Raw genomic sequence first — 22,387 nt, forward strand, 5'->3', positions numbered from 1 at the left:
TGTCTATCTAAAATCTGTTTACATTGGAGGACCTGCTGATAATTGGATTAACTTCTGTGAGAAGTTCAATGGGATACAGCAGTTTAAAATCAGGTTCTCCAAATCAGCCTGACAAATCAGCCTGGATGAACTGGACTGTGGCTCTCACGATACAAGTGCATGAAACGGAAATCCGGTCCAACGAAACCAATAGATCTTCCATAAAAACACCTCCGGGTTGCGTTAACTGTATAATTACATTTTCTCCCCATATGGCTTGGGCTAGTAGCGAACGACTGCCAAGTCACGAACTGCTGAACTTGGAACAGCATCAAATACCAAATATAGAACTGAGCTGGCTTACTACAGAAAAAAGCGGGGGGGGGGGCAGCAGAGGAGAAATACTGCTGAGTGAGAAAGGCAATGCATAAATGTTTTACTTTGGCGACAAGCTGCCTATTGCAGGTGCACAATTGCAGGTGGAAGCTAACAAATCTCCCAAGGAGAGAAACTCCCAAAATGAAAGAATGAGGAGGAGGAAACACGTCTGAAGCAAACGATTTCACCTTCCTCATAATAATGGCCTACGATTGGAATGTTGTGATCTGCAACCCACTGCAATATCAGAGGGTGATGAATGTTAAGAGCCTGCACTGAAATGATTTCTGCGGCCTGGATCCCTGGCTTTCTTTATGCAGGTGTGCCAGAACTACCAACAACTGGCAGATCAACCTGGAGCTGTATGTCTCCTATGTGTATCTCAATTTATCCTACTATTTTGACTGTGATGATACGGCCCTGGATAACTTTGCCAAATACAGTAGTTACAAACTTAATTTTTTCCTGAGGTCCATTCTTAACCTGAAACTGTTCTTAACTAGAAGTGTGCTTTCACTAATGGGGCCTCTTGCTGCTGCGCTGCTGGCACACGATTTCCGTTCTCATCTTGGGGCAAAGTTCTCAACTTGAGGTAACTCTTCCAGGTTAGTGGAGTTTGTAACCTGAAGCGTTTGTAACCTGAGGTGTTTGTAACTCGAGGTACCACTGTATTTCCTATTTGGCAAAGTATTGGGAGGTTTTTAATGTTTGATGTTTTATTATGTTTTTATATGTGTTGGAAGTCGCTCAGAGTGGCTGAGGCAACCCAGCCAGATGGGTGGGGTATAAATTGTTGTTGTTGTTGTTGTTGTTGTTAGTAGTAGTAGTAACAGTACACTTTTTTCTGTCTCGAATCTTCCAACATTCAACTTCATTTTAAGTCCACAAGTGTTATGAGGGAGAAAAATTGTTCTCTATTCACTTTCTACATGCTATACATAATTTTATAAACCTCTATCATGCCACCTCCTTCATGCCACTGTTCTCTAAACTAAGAAGTCCCAAATGCTGCATAATTTTTCCTCAGAGGGGGTTGCTCCACCACCTCCCGCCCCCGATAATTTTGGCTGCCCTTTTCTGAACCGTTTTTTTCAACTCTACAATATCCTTTACTGAGGTGAGGCACACACAAATACACTATTATCTCTTCCAGGCATCCAGAGCATTTGCAGAATGTAACGGAGCCCAGGCTGAAAGGACCTGCTTCATTATTCCTCGTGCTGCTTTCCGGATGAGTCACCCTCTATGACTACGATCTGTGACTCACAATGCCTCAGAACTGAGTTGTGCTGCGGGTAACGCAAAGGAAGGCATCCAGTCATTCAAAAAGTTCTTTTCTAAGAAGCGTCTGAGGAGGCGTAAGAACTGCCAGCTGCTGGCTTCAGTCAGAGCCACAGAAGTGCATGACCTGGAGCAGCCTGCATTACTCACCAAGAGTGCTTACATAACTCCATAAAAGTTGCATCAACTTGTTCAGCCAATGAGTGTGAACAAAACAAAAAAGTAACCCTGAAATCTTGGAACAGCATGAAGACTGCATATGTTGGATCATATTCAGTTATACCAGCAAGTCCAAACCTTTTCACCCCTACCCTAGAACCAATAAACAAATACAACTAAGGCCCCACCTGCACTATAAATTTAAAGCAGTATTATACCACTTTAAACAGCCATGGCTTTTCCCAAAGACTCCTGGGAACTGTAGTTCAAGAGTGCTGAAAGCTGTCTGGAGACCACTATTTCCCTCACGAAGCTGCAAATTTCGGAATTCCTTGGAAGAGGAATTGACTGTTAAAAACCACTCTGGGAACTGTAGTTCTGGGAAGGGCCTGGGGGAGTGCCTAGCAACTTAGCATCCTTAAACTACAATTCCCAGGGTTCTTCGTTGCTTTAAATGTATAGTTCAGGTGGGACCTAAGGGCCTACATATAAATTTCAACCACATATTCTCCAGTTTACCCCATTCCCAATTGGCGGCTTCCAACACATATTAAAACAGAATAAAAACAGTAGCAGTTTGATCCAATACAAAAAGTCACAATAACTTTAAAACAATTTATATCAAACAAAGCATCATTCAACAATCCATCAGAATCTAACAGTATATTAGGAGATAGGTACACAAAGTACACACATTTCATGCATTCCCCCCTCCCCCCCCCCAAAAATAGGGCATACAGATAGAAACCACAATTGACAAGAGTTTTATCTCATACTTACTGACTGGAATATCTGCGCTGTTTATCTGAGAAGGAGGAGAGTGGCCAGCCTTGTTTTTCGCCACCACCGAGAATGCACAATCATTTTCCCCAAGCTTTATTGAGATGTTGCTGGCAGGTGCAGAAACTGACTTGTTGTAAGTGGACCCCTCTGGTAGGGACCAAGACACTTCGTAAGCCTCTATCAACCCATTTGTGTCAGAAACGGGTAGTGGCTGTTGCAAAAAAGAAAGAAAGAGATGGCAGGTTCAAGGGAAATATAAAAAGGAAGTATGCAAGAAAAACGTGCTTCCACAAAGCCACTTCCAGAAAGGTACTTTAAACAACCCTGTAAGCTGGGCCTCATTGCAGTTTACTCTCTGACTGCTGGGCAACCCATTTACATATTTCAAGCAAACCAGCCATCAATGAAAGGCTCGTAGGAAGCTGCCTCCTATAGAGCCAGACCATTGGTCCATCCAGCTCAGTTCTGTCCGCACTGACTGGCAGAGGCTTTCCAGGGTTTCAGACAGAAGGCATGCCCTGGAGATGTCAGAGATTGAATCTGGACCTTCTGCACGGAAAGCAGATGCTCTAACACTGATCTAAGACCCTTCTCCAAATACAGTAGCAAGGAGACATGACCAAGAGGGCATTTACCCTGAGGCCTTGCTTACAGAGGCAAACAAGATTCCTACGGCTGGCTCCCAGGCAGCATGCTCAGACATTTGCTGGGGATGGAAGCAATAGAAGGTGTTGCTATTTTCTTGCGCTATATATGGAAGGCAAGAGCAGGTAATTTCCAGGCTTGGTCACTCTACAGGTTAAGAGGATGCCTTGCTTAACTTATCCCCACAGGGCATTAACTGATATGGGAGTAGCTAAAGAGGCACACTTAGAAATGCCACCACAAGTGGCAACCACAAACTTGCCAAAGCTTGAGGATCAAGTCTGCCCATTTTGCCTGCATAGTCCCTCCCAGGAGACACTTTCTTAGTCATGCAAATGTGTGGCAGATAGTTGGGAGAGAGCAGAAGAAAACCACTTAATCTGTCAAATCCAATGTAAGTGACCCGTTTGTACTGCAGCAGCGTGTGTGGCCTGCAAACCTCAAAATGCTGGGCACATGCTGGTGGGCTCCCAATCCCCAGAAGGGCCAAGGTTAAAGGATGATGGGAGCTGTAGTCTAAGACCTGTAGGGTCACAGGTTGGCCACCCAACCAGAAGTGAGACAGAAGGCAAAACACTCGAGGCAATGCTGCTATTGGAACTGTGTACATGAGTAAGAATGCTGTATTGGGGTGGGAGATGGCCTCCCAGCATGGCCAACAGACAGGGATGATGGGATTTGTAGTCCCAACAGCATCTAGAAGGCCACGGGTTCCCCACTCCCGGGCTCCATGAATACACAGAAAAGGGGCAAGCAAGACAGTTAGTCCTGTACTAAATTATTATCCAAAGCTGTCAGACAGTTCACAAAACAAGAGTAATATAAAGCTGCTCTTGCGGAAGACATTATCACAAGATGATGCTCCCCCCCTCAGTGATCACCACCACCAACACTATATTTGTGTGTCCACACACAAAAAACCTAGGCTCAGAGCAACAATTCAACTCAAAAATCAACAACTGCAAGAATTATTTCATAACAGCAGCAATAATAAAAACAGCAACATATAACAAATGCAAGAGCATACCAGTAACAACATTTCATCCCTCTTACCACGTGGATTGTAGGTTTGTTTGTTTTTACAAAACCATTTTTCGTGTGACTGGAAGGAGAAAGTTAACCTCATGGCCAATACTGCAGTGCAAAAAGAGTTGTGTGAATTGGCTCAGAAGGAGCAAAGTTTGCAAGCAACAAGCAGTATTGTCTGGGAGTCGGTAATTTAAGGACAAATTAAAAGCAAAAGCAGCTGAACACATACCTTCCAAAAGAGGTTTACAGTCTCACCATCAAGACTTCTCTCTCTCCAAAGATCTAGGCTTCTCGTTGGAGCTGGAAGAGGAGAGTTTCGATTATACTCAAGAAAATAGTCATTGCTATCAGCTGAAGTATGCAGAATTGCCAAATTGTAACAATGACCAAGAGAAACAGCTGCTTAAGAAGAAGAATCACAATTTCCAGCACTCTTACATTGAAGAAACATCTCAAACAGCTGGTACTTCTTTATCCCAAAACCTATCCAAGCCTTCACAATGTTTTATCGACTCTTGTAATTATTATAAAGTGCAGAGTAGGGCTTTTCCATCATGGCAAAAAACCTCTCCTCCCCTCCTCATCCAAACTTATATATATAAAGTTTTTTTGTTTTTGTATTTTTACAATGTTAGGTTAGGAAGAAAAGGGGAGGGGAAAGAGGGGGAGGGGGAATTGTGAGTGGGGGGAGGTGGCAATGCTTCTATTCTTCTACTTAGTGTATGTGTGGGGTTTTGTCTCAGCGTCACTTGTGTGGGTTCTTTACTATTCGCTTGTAATTCTTTGGTGGCGAGAGAGGTTGTGGGTGGCCTAGCTCTAGGGTGTGGTTGGTTGTCTTTGATTGGCTTAAGTCATGGGTAGGCAAGCTAAGGCCCGGGGGTCCGGATCCAGCCATATCGCCTTCTAAATCCGGCCTGCGAATGGTCCGGGAATCAGTGTGTTTTTTTACATGAGTAGAATGTGTCCTTTTATTGAAAATGCATCTCTGGCTTATTTGTGGGGCATAGGAATTTGTTCATCCCCCCCCCCAAAAAAATATAGTCTAACCCCCAACAAGGTCTGAGGGACAGTGGACTGGCCCACTGCTGAAAAAGTTTGCTGACCCCTGGGCTTAAATGAAATTTGTTTTTTTGTGTGAGTGGAGTGTGTGCACGTTTTTGGATCCGGTTAGCCATATTGATTTGAATGCTATTGGTGGGTCCTTGTTGTCACCTTGTTGGGCTATGTACAGTATGTGATACAGGGGTACCATAGCAGAGTGAAGGCATCTTCTTCTATTTGTCCCTGTGTCAGTTTCAGTTTATTGGTTAGTTTTTCTAATAAGGCTGTTTTCCATACTATTTGATACCATTGGTCCATGCTTACTCCTGACAGGTCTCTCCAGTGTCTGGCTATGATGCTTCTGGCTGCTGAGAGTAGGTGGGTTATGAGCTCTTTATGATGTGAGTGGGTATTATTACCTTCGAAGATGTTTAGTAGGGCCAGTTCTGGGGTGACTTCTAATAACTTTGCTTAGTTATTTTGGATATTTCTTGTATGATTGATGTCCAGAAGAGTTGGATTTTAGGACATTCCCACCACATGTGGAGATATGTGCTTGTGGAGGTGCATCCTCTCCAGCATTTTGGTGAGGTTCCTGGGTATATTAGCATTAGTTTCCGTGGTGTTAGGTACCACCTGTAAGTGAGTTTCAGAGCGAGTTCTTTTCTCTGGTATGGATTTAAAGGGAGGCTTAGACCACATTCTGGTCTATTTGGTGGGGTTAATCTCATAGCCTATTGTCATCCTTCCATTGTTTTTTTGATTATGTCAAGGGGATTTGTGGGATTTTGGAGTAGTATTTTGTATATTATGGATACCATCCCTTTGCCATGTCCCTTTGTTGTTAGGTGGTTTTCGAAGGTTGTCAAGGGCCTAGTTGCTGCTGATTTTACTACTGGATTTTTTTTTAAAAAGAGGGCGTGTAATTGGTGGTGTGTTAGCCAGAGCATTTGGGTGTCCCCTAGTTTGTCTTGTATTTCTTGTGTTGATATGGGTTTGTTATTTTTGTAAAAGTCTGTGAGGCGGTATAAGCCTTTGGCTTGCCAGGTTTTTATCTGGAGGTTTTGTGCTGTGTGGTGAAATAGTGGGTGGTGTGCCAGGGGAATTAGAGGGGATGGGGTTGGGGACAGTTTACCTACTTCTTCTTTCCATGCTTTAAGCATGGGCTGTGTGAAGTGTTGTGGGGATTTCCCTTAGTTTGTTTGGGAGGAATGGGTATGCAGAGATGCAGATATTTTCAATTGTCTCTCTCTCCAGGTGTACCCATTTTTTCATTTTGTCTTCTAGGATATACAGGATTATGTGGCGTACTTGGTTGGTGATGTAGTATGCTCTTATGTTGAGGATTCCCCATCCTCCTCCTGAAGAGGGGAGGTGCAGGTATTTGGGGCTTATTCTCGGTTTTTTGTATGAAAAGATAAATGAGTATAATTTTTTCTGCCATCTGCGAAGTTGGGCTGGGGGAATCCAGATTGGGAGGGTGATCATTTTGAGCATGGCTATTTTGTCTGAGAGAGTGAAGTTGTGTTGTTCCATTTCCTCAAGTCTTTGTTGATTTGTCGTGACAAGGGGTTGTAGTTGTGGAGGTATAATTTGTTGGTTATTTGTACCCCTAGCTATCTGAACTTGGTGCAGCAAAGTTTTATCTTGAAGTTGGCGAATTCTTTTTGGGTATGGGGTGGGGGTTGGGGGTTGAAGCACACAGCCTCAGATTTTGCAAAATTTACCTGTAGGCCCAACACCATTGCAAACATGTTGAGTTCTCTGATTAGGGAGGCTGCTGTGTTTATGGGGTCTGGTGTTGTGACCATTAGGTCGTCTGCAAAGAGCCCTAATTTATAGGTTCTGCCTTTTGTTTCCACTCCCTTGTCTGTGGCTGCTCAGATTCAGATTGCTAGAGGTTCCAGAGCCAGGATGAATAGGAAGGGAGACCGTGGGCATCCTTGTTTTGTGCCTCTTTGGATTGCTATGGTATTAGAGTCTATACTGTTAGTCCTGCATTTTGCTGAGGCTCGGGAGTATATTTGTTTGTGGGTTTGTAAGAAGTTGGGACCAAATTCCATGTTAGTACTGCTAATAAGTATTTCCACTCTAAGCAATCAAAAGCTTTGAGGATGTCTAAGGACATAACTGTCAGTGGGAGTTTAGTTGCCTTGCTGTGTTCAATCAGATTCAGTAGTTTCCTGATGGGGTCTGTTATATTGTGACAAGGGACAAAGTCAGTCTTGTCTGGGACTATAAACTTGCATAGGAAATTTTTTAGGCGGTTGGCCAAGATTAATGTGAGTATCTTGTAGTCTTGGTTTATTAATGAGATTGGGTGGTATGATTCTACTTTGAGGCTATCTTTGAGTGTTTTGGGGATGGAGACTATCTTGGAGGAGGTCCAGGTTTTAGGAATGGGGGCCCCTTTTATGATGTCATTGAACAGGCAGGTCATTTAGGTCATCAGAGGTTCTTTGAATTTCTTATAGAATTCTGCTGTAAAGCCATCTGGACCTGGGGCTTTGTGTGGTTTCAGGTTTCTGAGGATCATATCTATTTCCTCTGGGGTGAAAGAACTGTCCATGAATTCCTGTTCCTCATCAGTTAAGGTTGGCATGGTCAGTCCTGCTAGGAATTTTCTGATTTCCTCCTTGGGTGGGTTATGGGAGGTGTGTAGGTTGGAGTAAAATTCTGAGGTTATTTCTTTGGGGGAGAATGTTATGTTGTCATCTTTTTTGGTGATGCAATGTATTCATGTTTTGAGTGGGTTTTTTCCCCTTACACCTGTTTGCTAATAGTCTGGTGTTTCCGCCTTCATATTCGTAGAAGCATTGTTTTGAGTATAGAATGTTGATCATTGTTTTGTTGATTTCTAGGGAGTCTAGTTCCCTCCTTTTTTGTTCTATAAGTCTGAGGTTTTTTTAGCTCCTGTTTGTAGCGTGATGAGAGGGCCATGATGTCTTGTTCTATTTTGCTAATTTTTGAGGTGGTTTGTTTTTTAAGGGATGTTTTCTCTTTTATGCAAGCTCCTCTGGTGACTGCTTTCATTGCATCCCATAGGAGGTGGGTTGTTATATTGTCTATACTGTTTTCTTTGAAGTAGTTTTGAGAGTTTTTGTGAGACTCTCCAATTTGTTTATTTGTGGTTAGGATGGGACCGAAGGACCATGATGGGGTGGTTTGTGTTTCTTCTCCTATTTTAAGGGTAACTTCTACTGGGACATGATCTGTGGTTTTAATGCTACCTATGTTCATTGATGAAGCTACTAACATGAGTTTGGCCAAACTGCGGGAGGCAGTGAAGGATAGGCGTGCCTGGCGTGCTCTGGTCCATGGGGTCACGAAGAGTCGGACACGACTGAACGACTGAACAACAACAACAAAAATGTTCATTGATTCAACCAAGGGTATCAGACCTTATGTGAGCAGAATGCTATCTGATCTGGACACTGTGCTATGGCGCCCAGTCAGGAATGTGTGGCTGGTGTCTCCTGGGTTTTCTTCATCCCAAATGTCACAGAGAGCCCTGTTTTTTTTAGCATTTTTAGCAACTTATAAGAGTCCCTAATTGTTTGGGGTTTCCTTTGGAGGAAGGTTGCCCATGGGGTTGTAGGGTGGGTGTAGAAAAAAAGAGTTATGATGAACTCAAAGGCTTGCTCACTGCTTTGTAAAATTTTAATTGGTTCAAGAAAGTTTATTACGCAACTGTTAGCTTTGTAATTCTTAGAATGGACCAATGAAGATAGCTTGCAATTTTAGTTTGCACCAGAGCTATGGTTTCAATCTCAGAATTTTACAAACTATAAAATGTACACAAAGAAGAAAAAATGAAGCTCTGGGGGCAGATATTTGTAATCTGAAAATTTGCACTTGTATATTCCAGATGTGTTTTCATTAAAGAATAGATTTTGAATGGTCTTCCCAAAGCTTCTTGCTCACTTTTCCCGACTCATTAAGAGGACTCATGAAGCCTATGCTCCAAAAGGTTCCATTACTCCAGGGATCCAGATGTTGTTGGACTCCAGCTACCTCCATCCCTGATGCGACATGTCACTTCCGCAACATCTGGAGGACCACAGACTCTCCGATTATGCAATAAACTTACGGGCTTGCAGAGTTGTGTGCCGTGTTTCCTCGACCCAGTTGCTCCACTTCCAGAAGAGGGGCGGAGCAGCTGAACAGCGAACTTTGAAAGTGTATGTTGTGTAGGGACGCAACTTGCTCACGGAGGTTGTGTAAAAGGAGTTTTCTGCACCATCCAGCAACACATTCAGGGTCTTTTTCTTCTTAAACAAACAAATGAAATTTCTTCATGACAAAAAGTACTGAGCTGCTATAAATCACTATTAACATTACTGCTACAAGTACAGTTATCATTTCTATACATTGTGCTTTAGATTGAACAAAAAAGTGGAGGCAGTGAGGTTGCAGCAAGACGAATTCAGAATAGATTCTGGACTCATGAAGCTTATAGGCTTATTTCTTACATAAGTATAATGCAGCAATTCTAGCGTTCAATCCCACAATTGTGGGCTTTCTGCAAATGATGAATGCTATTACATGGGCATGGATTCTACATGGGTTTTTCCCAGCCAATAGGTACCCAGCAGTAAGAGGCAACACTGGAACAGACAGGCCTCTAGGTTTTGATTGATTTTAGACTTTGTACTTTATCTTACATTTCACATTGCTGCACACTGCTTTGACTTGTGTTAGGTTGCGAAGTGGCTTATAAATTTGTATTTAAAAAACAACAACACAAAAACCCCAGTTATTATAAAACATATCATGCCATTGATGTACAAGGCAAACCAGAAAACACCTACCTGTTTTTCCCCGTGAATAACTTGAACCTGGCACTGCAGCTTGATTTGCTTAAAATTGCCATCCAAGTGCCATGACAAAGTGACATTAGTTGGGCTTTCATTCCTCACAGTGAACCGAGAAGGTGGTCTTGGATGAACTGGTGAAAAAAAGTTGCAAAGTGTTAAAAACAAACTCTTGTTTTTATTTATTTCGTGCCAAACATGTGCTAGGTGCAGTACAGAAAGGTGGGCTAAAGGAGGGCCAGTGTGGTGTAATGGTTTAGAGTTTTGGATGAGGACTTGGGATACTAGGGTTCAAATCAGGGTGGATAAAAATCAATGTTTTTTAATAAAAAAAGTTAAAAAAAAAATCAGATTACTTTATTTTAATTGGATTTTTTTGCTTTAAATTGGATTTTTAAAATCAAATGCTTCTGGAGGAAAAAATTACATTATAGTCCAAAGATTATACATCAGGAAATAAGGATTTATTTAAGTTTTTCATGTGTGCTAAAACTCAGTCTAAGGTTTTTTTGTTTTTGTTTTTAAATGGTTTAACCACATCAGTTAACAAACATGGATAATATGGGATATGTCTTTTTTTGTAAAATGATCATTACAGGGGTGCACACTGATTACTGAATGGTAACTTCTGAAACACAGTAAGCCCAAAATTACGTTATGTTCCGGTGATCGCACCTAAAGCCAAAATCACGTATAGTCAAAACACACTGGGTTCTATGGCAGGTAGGATTGCCCAACGTTTAAAATTTAAATTCCCCTTTTAAAAACCTTTTGCCAAGCATATAAAGCTGAACACACACAAGTTAAATGTACGTAAGTTGCAGTCTTACTGTAGTTGTTTATAGTTGCTTGTTACTGTAAAAGAAACAGATTCTTACCTTTACGATATATATCAATTAAGAGAGAGACTGCTGACCGACCAAGTGGATTGGAAGCTTGGACTGTGAAATTATAGACTGTCTGGTTGTTCAGAACTCGAAACTTATGGTAATATTCGTCGCTGGTTTTTATACGGAAAAGTGTAACATTAATCCCAGATATACTGCAAATTTAAAATTTTAAGGGAAAAAGGTCAGTATCATCCAAGCAATACCTTTGATAAAATGTTAATTCAAAACCTTTTGTTATTTGCTGAAGATGTATATAGTTAGATTGGGATGCGGGTGGCGCTGTGGGTTAAACCACATAGCCTAGGGCTTGCTGATCAGAAGGTCGGCGGTTCAAATCCCCGCAACGGGGTGAGCTCCCGTTGCTCGTCCCAGCTCCTGCCCACCTAGCAGTTCGAAAGCACTTCAAAGTGCAAGTAGATAAATAGGTACCGCTCCGGCGGGAAGGTAAACGGCATTTCCATGTGCTGCTCTGGTTCGCCAGAAGTGGCTTTGTCATGCTGGCCACATGACCCGGAAGCTGTATGCTGGCTCCCTCAGCCATTAACGCGAGATGAGCGCCGCAACCCCAGAGTCGGACACGACTGGACCTAATGGTCAGGGGTCCCATTACCTTACCTTTACCTAAACCCAAATTAAAAACATAGCTGAGCTCCAGGGACTATCAATGGGCCTTGTTAGTGGTGGCTAGATTTTGACTACAAAAGGTTTTGGAGAATTATTCCCACCATTGCCAAGAGGACCTTATCTTTTAAACCATTTTTTGGCACAACGATTTTGTTGTTTATATTGTACCTCAAAAGACATATCTGCAAACTGTACCATGTTTAAGGACACCGTTAACATTCACCTTTCAGAAAAGCTGTAATATGTTCCTCTTTGTGAGCCGTATAACCAAGTGGACCTTCCCCGTTTCCAAGTGCAGGTTATTTCTTTCAAGTCCCAAGTTTCACAGCTAAAATTCTGAGGAACATCAGGAGGGTCTATAAGGAAGGAAGAAGAGGAAGAGGAAGAAGAAGAAGAAGGGGGTTAGCAGTTAAAATATACATGCACACACTTGCTGAACCCTTTTCAACATCCATCTTCAGAAGTTAGTATTTAAGTCAGAAGGGCTCTTCTAGGATATCACAGAAATCTGAAATTTGCTTATTTATTTATATACTGCTATTCATAAAAGAAATCAGAGCAGTTTACAACAACGGCACATAAAATCAGGCAATAAAATACATATGAAGAAACCAGAAACCAGCTAGCTATCATGGAAATATGTAACAGTAATAATAATTTATACCCTAGCCACTCTGGGCAGCTTCCAACATATATAAAAACATATTAAAATGTCCTGATACAGGGCTGCCTTCAGATGCCTTCTAAAATTTGTGTAGTTCTTTGAAGCAGAAATATTTTCAGTGAGCATTTAAAAGTTGAAACAGAAGGCACTTGCTGAATCTCTATTGGCAAAGTATTCCAGAAAATAATGACTCTAAAGACCCAGTTTCTTGTTTTTTGTTAAACTTGAGCCTTGCCAACTCAGGGAATGACCCAGAATGCTCCTGCAGATGATCTCAATGATCAAGCTGGCATATCAGGATTCAGGTGGTTTCTGAAGTAGAAGAGTTTGGATTTGATATCCCGCTTTATCACTACCCGAAGGTTAAAATTCTCCTTTCCCTTCCTCCCCCACAACAAACACTCTGTGAGGTGAGTGGGGCTTGGAGACTTCGAAGAAGTGTGACTAGCCCATGGTCACCCAGCAGCTGCATGTGGAGGAGCGGAGACGCGAACCCGGTTCCCCAGATTACGAGTCTACCGCTCTTAACCACTACACCACACTGGCTCTCTATGTACCTATGACCAAGGCTGTTTAAGAGCTTTGTAAAATAAAACAAGGCCCTTGAACCTGGCTCAGTAGCAGATGGGCAGCCAGTGCAAATGTTTTAGGAATGGTATCCCATGTTGTCAGCCAGATGCCCACACCAGCAATATATCCGCTGCATTCTGCACCAGCTGGAGCTTCTAAACCAAGCCAAGAGCAGCACATTACAGTGATCTAGCCTCACGGTTGCCAGCATATGGACCAGAGTAGCTAGTCTATCCCCATCTAAGCTGGGGAACCAGACCATGCTGGTAAAAGGGCACTGCTAGCCACATGAGACGCTTGGGCCTCTAGTCACACAGATATATCCAGGAGTACCCCCAAGTTATGCCCATGCTCCTTCAGAGGGAGTGAAATCCATTCCAGAACAGTTAAGCTTGCCCATCTCCCAGACACAGGAACCACCCACCCAAAGAGTCTCCCAGATTCAAGCAGTTTATTGGCCCTTCTCCAATTCAACCACCAATCCAGAGCTTTCACAGCCTCTCTCGATTCAGACATTACTTGCAGCTATCACTAGAGAAGCAACCATTCCGAAAGTTTATATACTTACAGCCGGCAAAGAGAACGCTTCCTTCATATTTAACCTCATCCAGTAAACAAACGACGTTTTTGCCAGAACCCCCAGGTATGGCATTTTGGACGTGGCCTGACACGCTCCAGTTGGAGAGTCGAGTGTAATTCAAGACCTGAGTATCATACTTCAGGTAATTCAGATGTTCTCCTTCCTTCCACACACAACAGAACGTCATATTGGAACCTACTGGCACCACTCTGTCGACAGGAAACACTGCTCTGGAAGAGCCCGTGTCATTCCCTAAAAACAGAAAGGAACAGGGGTGACCACATCCTCTAGGTAATTTAAGTTAAGTTCAGCAGCAGCAGCACAGTGACATTTGCAGCCACAACCTCTCAGGGATGAGAAGAAAGTGTGCCAGAAGACAGAGCAAGGAATTGTTTCCAATCAGCAGTTTTCAAACAACTGCATTCTTTGTCCTTTTCTCTACAGACTGTGTGTTTGAGGAGTTGTATCATTTCATCTCAGGAAAAGGAAATGGGTCCTTTTGTCAATCAATACAGTAGCAAAAATATGGAGACAGCCCCCCCCCCCGCAAGCAAGACGTTCCTAAATATCCGGGCAGGCAAACAAATATTTACCCATTTACATTGTGAAAAAGGAGGGCAATACACTCTCAAATCTGTAAGAAGAGGTCACCAGCCCTCGCCTCAGGGATGCTTGAGGGTTTTCACAGAATCATAGAAACATAACAACTTATTTTGCAGTGCCCTTCATTCATTCAACATACCATTCATCCTGTGCATCGGGATCAGGAATCACAATTTTCGTTCCCATTTTGAGCATCTTACCGGGAATATTTGCGAGCTGGCTCCATTCACTCCACTTCTTGTCCCCAGGGTATGTGTCCTCGTGGAAAAAACAGCGGATCTTGACATAGTGTGTGGTGCACTGAAAAGCCAGGTCTGATTTCCAGCTCCACCGGAGGAGGCTGTCCCCACGAGTTAAGTTGGAGTGATAGGTCTCCTGAAAATGTAAAAGAAATGTCACCATGTGCCTGTGTGTATAGAAAACCTGCACATTTCTGCTTCCTTTTGGTATTTTCAGATTAGGTTTAAGATCCTGGCTAATAAGCTGCAGCATTCATTCATTCATTCATTCATTCATTCATTCAATGTATATACTCAGTTTAATTACAATAACTACTAAGTAGTGTATGAAAAAACTCTCAATTCAATGAAACTGAATTAAGCATGAATCTGACATGCTGTTTGGTGTGTTTCTCCACCCATATAAAGTAGGTTAGGCTGACAGGCCACAATTGTCCCAAGATCACCCAGTGAGTTTTTTTTGTGTGTGTGTGTGTGTGTGTGTGTGTGTGTGTGTGTGTGTGTGTAGAGATTTGAATCCAGGTCTTCCTAGCCCAAATCTGACATTAACCACAATCTCTACATATACAAGGAATGAATTCAAGCAATACAATTGGCACTTCATTTTTCAGAAAGCAATGGAATAGAAAGTTGAGAGAGAAAGAGACAAGCCAACACACACACAGAGAGAGAGAGAGAGAGAGAGAGAGAGAGAGAGAGAGAGAGAGAGATGGACCACATACTAGTGCAACTTCTTCCATGGGATCTTTACGCAGAATCTGAATTTGCCAAGTAGCTTCCATCTCCATTGGAAAGGCTGAGCGGCCATCGTACCACTCCAGAGTCAATGTGTCAGTTAAGAAGTTGGCAGTCAGGTTGTGAATCAGTGGGGTGGGAGGGACAAAGGCTGTGTGGGGAAGAGAATGGGACAGGAGCCCAATTCAGAACTAATTCAGTGCCAATAACAGTTGCAAGAACACCACATAATTCCTGCTTCTCCTCCCCAATCTTATTATTTTTTTTTAAAAACTATATTTACATGAAACCTTTGTGCTTATTCATAAGGTTGGATGCCCTCAGCTGTTTTTCTACCACAAGGAGAGTTCTACTTACTGTCCAGTGCGGAAAAACATGAATTCCCCCCCAAACTGGTTGTTTTTTTTTTAAAGGTTTCCCCAATATGCATTTTTTCACAGTGTGCCTGACCCTTTACATGAGCCAGCTTGATGCAACTCTCCAAAGGCATGTATCAGCTGATGAGAGCAGCTGAGGATATACTTGAAAAGGGGAGAACAAAACATGCACCAGGTGGATCTTCTGGTATGAAAATAAAGTAGAACTCACTAGTCTGAAGTTGGACCATCCCTGCCCTACAGTAAGTTTCCTATTAAAAAGGGGGCACAACCCAGGAGAAGTTTAAGCACAGCTAAGTTCCAATGATTCCAACAGAAGAGAGTTAAGCACATGGTTGGCGACTATGGAATTTGCAAGTGCTCAGCTTTGGCCAGACTGAACTCAAAAGAGCACAATAGCCTCTTTCAACTTAGATCTGCTATAAGTACCTCAAGGCAGGCAGCAGTGTCCAAACCATGCTCTTGTATAGCAAGACCCTGAAAAACCTGTACTGTTGAACATTACGGCATTGTCAAACATCATTACTGTTTCAAAAGCTGGAGAGAGCGGTGGGGAAGAGAGAGCGCTTTATGCTCACACAATATTGGGCTACTTCCAAACATATAATTAGAGGCCAAATTATTATGAAAGATGAGGTGCTTTTGTGGAAGATTACTGCCTGGCAGAATTCCAAGACAGAAAATCACTTCTCGTTAATCCCACAACTTCTGTATTCTCAACATGGAGAGCCCTCCCTTTCCATTCTTAAACAGAAATTGCAATATGGTTTTATGCAGAGCCAAGCCCCAAAGCAGACCACACTTCTGGGGATATGATGATTACACACAAACACACTCACACACTTTGTGCTACACAATGAAATCCTAGTCCATCAGAATTTAAAACCCCAAGAAATAACTTTTTTATGCAACACCCTAGGTGCTGAGTGACAGAGATTGAGAAAAGGCTAAAAAAAATTACATTTATTTATCAGATGTGTATACCTGCCCATCAATAAACATTCCCCGGGTTGTAACTTAACAAGCTTTGTAGTTTACAAGCAAAATATTACATCCACGTCATTAAAAACCAATCAGAAGGAGGTTTTCTGTCATCTGTGTCAGAAAAAGCATAAAATAATTGTACAGTCTGGATGAATAAATAGATTGTCAACTGGTGCCAAAAATATCACAGAGAAGACACACAGGAGAGCCTATCTGCGGAGGCTGTTCCAAACCTGAGGCACCACCACCAATGAGGCCCTCTGCTTGTTAGCCACCCTGCTTCACTTCACATGTGTATGAGCTAGAAGACCAGGAACAATCACCTTTCATATGGATAGAGAGGTCCAAACTGGCCTGGCTTAGAGTTCTGTACCCACATGAAAAGGCCCTCAGGGAGGGAATTGCACAGGGAACTCTGCATAACGTCTACAGTTCATGGGACCCTAACCCATGCAACTATCTCAAACATGATCGTTACATTTTTATATAGGCTCATGCCTGGTTCACGTCTCAGTGAGCCAAAATATGGCATAGGTTCCCCTATCCAAACACCAGGCCTTTAGGTGAAATATAGCCTCTACCTCATTTATGTCCCCCTGGTTGTTTGACCCACAGGGTGTATTGTAGATTTTCTGTTTAAAGGAAACTTCAGTGCTCTAACTTATTATAGGAGCTTGGAGCAAAGAGGAGGAATGAAAAGGCTCTGTGAGCTACCCAAAGGCTTGTATGTATCTTGGCTTAATGATGAACCGAGATGTCATCAGCTGAGCCAGCTTGTTAACAGTGTAGAAGAAAGGCCAGACTTTGTATAAAGACAGCATAAGCTTACCAATATCCTTATCAGTCAGCTCAAATGTGTTTTCGGCTATCACTTTTCCAGACTGACTCACGGTGGATATCTTGATTTGATTAGAGGCAAATGAGATCAGTTTATCAATCTGCGCTGTTTTCTCCTTTGTTGTTAAGCAGGAAGTCCTGGAGGGGGTGGGGGAAATGAAGATTAAATTAGTCATGTCACAACTTAGGTAGGGACGGGCTGCAATCAAGCATTTTAAAAACAGTTCATGGAAGAACAGAAAAAATAACAACAGAGTAGTCTGCAGGGCGCCATCTTGCCTGTCTTGGTATCTCCATATCAAGGCCTGCCAATATAATATAATATAATATAATATAATATAATATAATATAATATAATATAATATAATATAATAATATTTATACTCCGCCCATCTAGCTGGAGACTCTGGGTGGCTCCCAACAGAATATTAAACAGAATAAAACATCAAACATGTTGCGACAATTTAAAATTCAGAATTGAAACTTGCTATGTTCCACCCAAATTATGCAGTTAGTGGTGTTAAAGCAAAGGTTTAAAACGTATATGTATGTTGTTGTTGTAAATGTATGAACAAAGCAGAAATTGTGTTTACGTGGCAAAATGTTCCAGCCGTCTCCTTCATTTGTTTTGTTTTTAAATCAGAGCAGCTAACGAGGGAAGAAGCCAGGAAATTTTGCCACAGGAATAAAATCTATGTTTATTTCATCACGGTGATTAACCAAATCCCAAAAGAGATCCATGGAAAACTCGTGCAAAATGCTGGGTGTGTGCATGTGTGAGTATTAGGACCCACTGATCCCAAGTTACTCCCCCCCCTGTCATTGATATCCCCATACTAATATCTGGGACGGGAGCAATTGCAAGGGATGGGCAAATCCCAGTCTGTACTGCCTTGCTTCCACTTGTGGATGTCTTGAAGCGGGCCTTGTACCCTTCTTGTGCAGATTTTCTTTAAGGATAACTCCAGAGAAATCCTTAAAAAATATGTGGGGGGTGGGGGGGCACACTAAAAAACAAAACAAATTGAGGCATATGTACAGCACCTTGTTCTCTTTCACTTGCTTGAACACTGCACACACAATGTAAAAAAACGAAACACCATTTTTAAAATACTTTGAAAAAAAGCACAGGAAGCCATTTCACAGTTTCTTATGTAATTGTAAATACAAAGGGCCTATTGTAGGTAGAAAATGTTGTACTGCTGAGACATATCTTTTTTTGGTACTGCTGAGCCTTTTTTTAATAAAACAGACAATTGCCCTTCATATATGTACAATTACACAGGAAGCTTCCTGTGCATTTTTTTCTTTCCCTACACAATTTTTTTAAAGTATATATATATATATATATATATATATATATATATATATATATACACACACACACACACACATATACTGCAGGTGCTGTACTTTTGAGCTGCTCTTCAAGCAGTTTTACAGTGTTCCAGGAAGAAAGAGTGAGCAAGCAATCCCTCAGCAAATATTTCCCCTTGTTCAGCTTGTAAATATTGCACTTGAAAAGTCCTCAGAAAAGGGTTTATAAATCCTTTGGTTTGAATTGCACACCCTTCCCATGGTCTGGTTTGATAGTGTGGATAAAAATCATTGATTTAAAAAAATATTTTTTTAAAAAAATCGGATTTTAAAAAAATTTAAATTGACTTTTTTTTGGTTTAAATCGGATTTTTAAAATAAAATGCTTTTGGAGGGAAAATATTTCTAAAGATAGTTTTCTATTTAAGTTACATTATAGCCCAAATGCTATTCATCAGAAAATAAGAATTTGTTTTAAGTTTTGCTTGTGTGCTAAAACTCAGTCTAAGTTTTTTTTTAACTGTTTAACCACATCAGCTAACAAACATGGATACATGTGCTATAATGTTATTATTTTAGTTAAATAAATTGTTTAAATTGTTATTAAGGAAATGATTGTTTTTCTCCTTCCAATAAAGTACAGCAGAAAAGTTATCCAAATATTAGCAGTTAACTTATTAAACCTCACAATAATTTCATAGTTCTAGATATATGTAGATAGCCGTGTTGGTCTGCCGTAGTCAAAAAAAAAAAAAATTCCTTCCAGTAGCACCTTAGGGACCAACTAAGTTTGTTATTGGTATGAGCTTTCGTGTGCTACTGGAAGGAATAATTTCATAATTATCTGTATGTATTTACTCCTAGCATTTCCTTGCTAGCATGCTGAATCATTACCCAGAGCTGATTACACGAAGAGCTGAAATCGTATAGACACACAGCTGTCAACCTTCCCTTTTTTTGCAGTGGGAAACAGCGCTGGAATAAGGGAATTCCCCGCAAAAAAGGGAAAGTTGACAGCTATGCTAGACACTGCACTCACGACAAAACAAATTGTATAACCGAATCAATAATTTTGATATAACTGTAAAAGCTACTCTGAAAATTTATTATTCTTTCTATAAAAAATTATTTAAATCCAGTCTTACTGACTAGTGATTTAAATCGTGATTTAAATCGATTTGATTTAAATCAAATCCACCCTTGTTCAAATCCCCACTGAGTCATGAAACTTGCTGATTGAAACCTTCATCTGGTTGTAAATATTAAGATTATACCAGTAAGAATGAGTCTTTCTATAAAAAATTATTTAAATCAAGTCTTACTGACTAGTAATTTAAATTGTGATTTAAATTGATTTGATTTAAATCAAATCCACCCTGTTTGATAGGACAAATGAGATGGGGTTTGCAGCAGACTCTGGCCCAGATCAAACTTTTCTTGCCATATCTAGATAAGAGCCCATACATGTGCATGTAAGAAGTCCCAGATTCACCCCTCACAAGGGCTGCATGTAGCCATTCAGCTCCTTGGCTCTCTTTTAGTTATTTATGGCTGTGGTCCCAAAAGATTCTGAGAACGGCTTACAAAAGATGCTGACAATAAACAGGTAGGTAGCAGTGTTGGTCTGCCATAGTCAAAACATAACAAAATAAAATAAAAAATTCCTTCCAGTAGCACCTTAGAGACCAACTAAGTTTGTTCTTGGTATGAGCTTTCGTGTGCATGCACACTTCTTCAGATACACTGAGATGGAAGTCACCAAACCCTTAAATACAGTGAGGGAGTGGGGAGGAGTATTACTCAGAAGGGTGGTGGGAATTCCTTCCAGTAGCACCTATCAGCTGATCACCCATTCCCACCACCCTTCTGAGTAATACTCCTCCCCACTCCCTCACTGTATTTAAGGGTTTGGTGACTTCCGTCTCAGTGTATCTGAAGAAGTGTGCATGCACACGAAAGCTCATACCAAGAACAAACTTAGTTGGTCTCTAAGGTGCTACTGGAAGGGTTTTTTTATTTTTATTTGTGCTGACAATAAAGTCATATTAAAACGTAGGAATGGAAATAACTTGGTGCCCATATGATGCCAGGAGTACTAAGACAGTATTCCCTACAATTCACACCAAGGTTTCTCTTCAGCTGCTGTGATTGCTCTTCACCGCCATTCCCACCTGCTCAGTGGCCATACAGTGGAACTCTTCCCAGTAGCACAAGATTTAATCAGAACCAAGCCCTTGTCTGACAAAGTCGGGCTGCTCGGCAACCGTGCTATGGCTTGTTTCCTAAACACACTTGACCTCACACTTGACTTGTCTCAACTTGGCCAGTTTGTTGATAACGCAGAGGTATCCTCAGACTGCCTTATTGCTGTCGCTTGGGTGAGTTTAGCCAGTGGATGGGGGGGGGGAAAGTTCTGGGAAAGGTCAAATGGATTTGTTCCAATGATCTTTATCTTTGGAAGTTTTGCATGGACAGGCGGAGTCCCCCAAACCCCATGTGACCCCTGAGCGGAATAATGACACAAGACAATATGCTATGGGATTAAAATTGGCCGGGGATCTGGGAAACTTCCAAGGTTATCCAGAATATGTGGGGATTGGGCTGGCTCTGGAGAACATATGTTCAAGCAGAGAGCCCGCCCGCCTCCCCACCCCCCTTCACCGCCACTGGTGGGGGAGAGCAATGACAACCTCTCAGCGTATGGCGTATGCCCACAACTAACATCGTCTGCAGTAAGTCAAAACAGCACTGCTTTTCTATATGTTGCAGATTGGGGGGTTGAGGCCTAAAGTCACCTTGGGGGTTCATGACAGAGTTGAGATTCAAGTTGTGGATCTATAGTTCAGCTCTTCTCTACTCCAGCTTAGGAACACTAGAAGCTGCCTTATATTGAGTCAGACCATTGGGTCCGTCTACCTCAGGACTGTCTACACTGACTGGCAGCAGCTCTCCAAAGTATCAGGCAAGAGTCTCTTTCAGGCCTACCTGGAGATTCCGGGAATTGAACCTGAGACCTTCTGCTCACAAGGCAGATGTTCCTCCACTGAGCTATGGCTCTTTCACTCTCCAGTTTATTAAACAATGACTACAAATTTCACCCAGGAACATAGCTTATATGGCATCATTCCAAAGAAAGAAAGAAAGAAAGAAAGAAAGAAAGAAAGAAAGAAAGAAAGAAAGAAAGAAAGAAAATCAGTGTTACCTGCCACTGTGACAGAAAGAATATTCCACTCCAGGACTAGCTGTGGAGGCAGTTGTCCATGTGCAGATAACCGTTTCAAAGTCGTGTGTTATGCATGTCAAATTCTGAGGCGTGTGTAACGGATCTGGAATTACAACGCAAATGAGGTTGAACATGAATGTTACTGAACAGTAACATCATATTTTTCTATAGATCATTGAACATTAATGGAACAACAATAGAAATCCATGTTCTGAAATCTGAAACAAAATCAAACTCAATCCGACATTCCTGTTTTCAAACACATTTTCCAACAGGAGGAAATGAAGGACAGTCTGAAACTTAAAAAAAACACTTGCAGCTGTTTAGCAGTCTAGCCAGGATGCTCAAATATTCCAAACACATTTGAAGCCTATTTACATCATGGACAAGCTGCTTGGATAGTCATTCCCTGTCCTGGGGGAACCCTGCGAGTTGCAACGGTGAGGGGGTGCAAGTGACCCCTAAGCGATAATACTCAGCCCACTTGCCATATTCTTTTAGCTTCCAGGATTCTTTGGGGAAAGCCATAACAATCAACAATTATTGAACAAGTAAATACAGTTCTAATTATTTTAGTGTCTAAAGTGATAGTGCTTTAAAGGAATTTGACTTTGGGGAAATGGCCACACAAATAC

The 22,387-nt window shown here is 41.7% G+C and overlaps 1 protein-coding gene across 1 annotated transcript in view; it reads right to left on the reverse strand.

Annotated features, from left to right (window-relative positions):
• Window positions 1–22,387, reverse strand: part of LIFR (LIF receptor subunit alpha) — a 76,943-nt gene that overhangs the window by 15,895 nt on the left and 38,661 nt on the right. Inside the window, exons 3-13 of the mRNA XM_033164674.1 lie at window positions 21,732–21,855; window positions 17,205–17,350; window positions 15,002–15,165; window positions 14,241–14,415; window positions 13,426–13,689; window positions 11,847–11,979; window positions 10,988–11,151; window positions 10,107–10,243; window positions 9,386–9,566; window positions 4,484–4,554; window positions 2,578–2,791 (exon numbers count right to left, since the gene is read on the reverse strand). Of these exons, the coding sequence (XP_033020565.1) occupies window positions 2,578–2,791; window positions 4,484–4,554; window positions 9,386–9,566; window positions 10,107–10,243; window positions 10,988–11,151; window positions 11,847–11,979; window positions 13,426–13,689; window positions 14,241–14,415; window positions 15,002–15,165; window positions 17,205–17,350; window positions 21,732–21,855 (1,773 nt within the window). The remainder of the gene's footprint in view (window positions 1–2,577; window positions 2,792–4,483; window positions 4,555–9,385; window positions 9,567–10,106; window positions 10,244–10,987; window positions 11,152–11,846; window positions 11,980–13,425; window positions 13,690–14,240; window positions 14,416–15,001; window positions 15,166–17,204; window positions 17,351–21,731; window positions 21,856–22,387) is intronic.

This window comes from Lacerta agilis, chromosome 11 (assembly GCF_009819535.1).
Source record: "Lacerta agilis isolate rLacAgi1 chromosome 11, rLacAgi1.pri, whole genome shotgun sequence".
Taxonomy (NCBI): Eukaryota; Metazoa; Chordata; class Lepidosauria; order Squamata; family Lacertidae; genus Lacerta; species Lacerta agilis.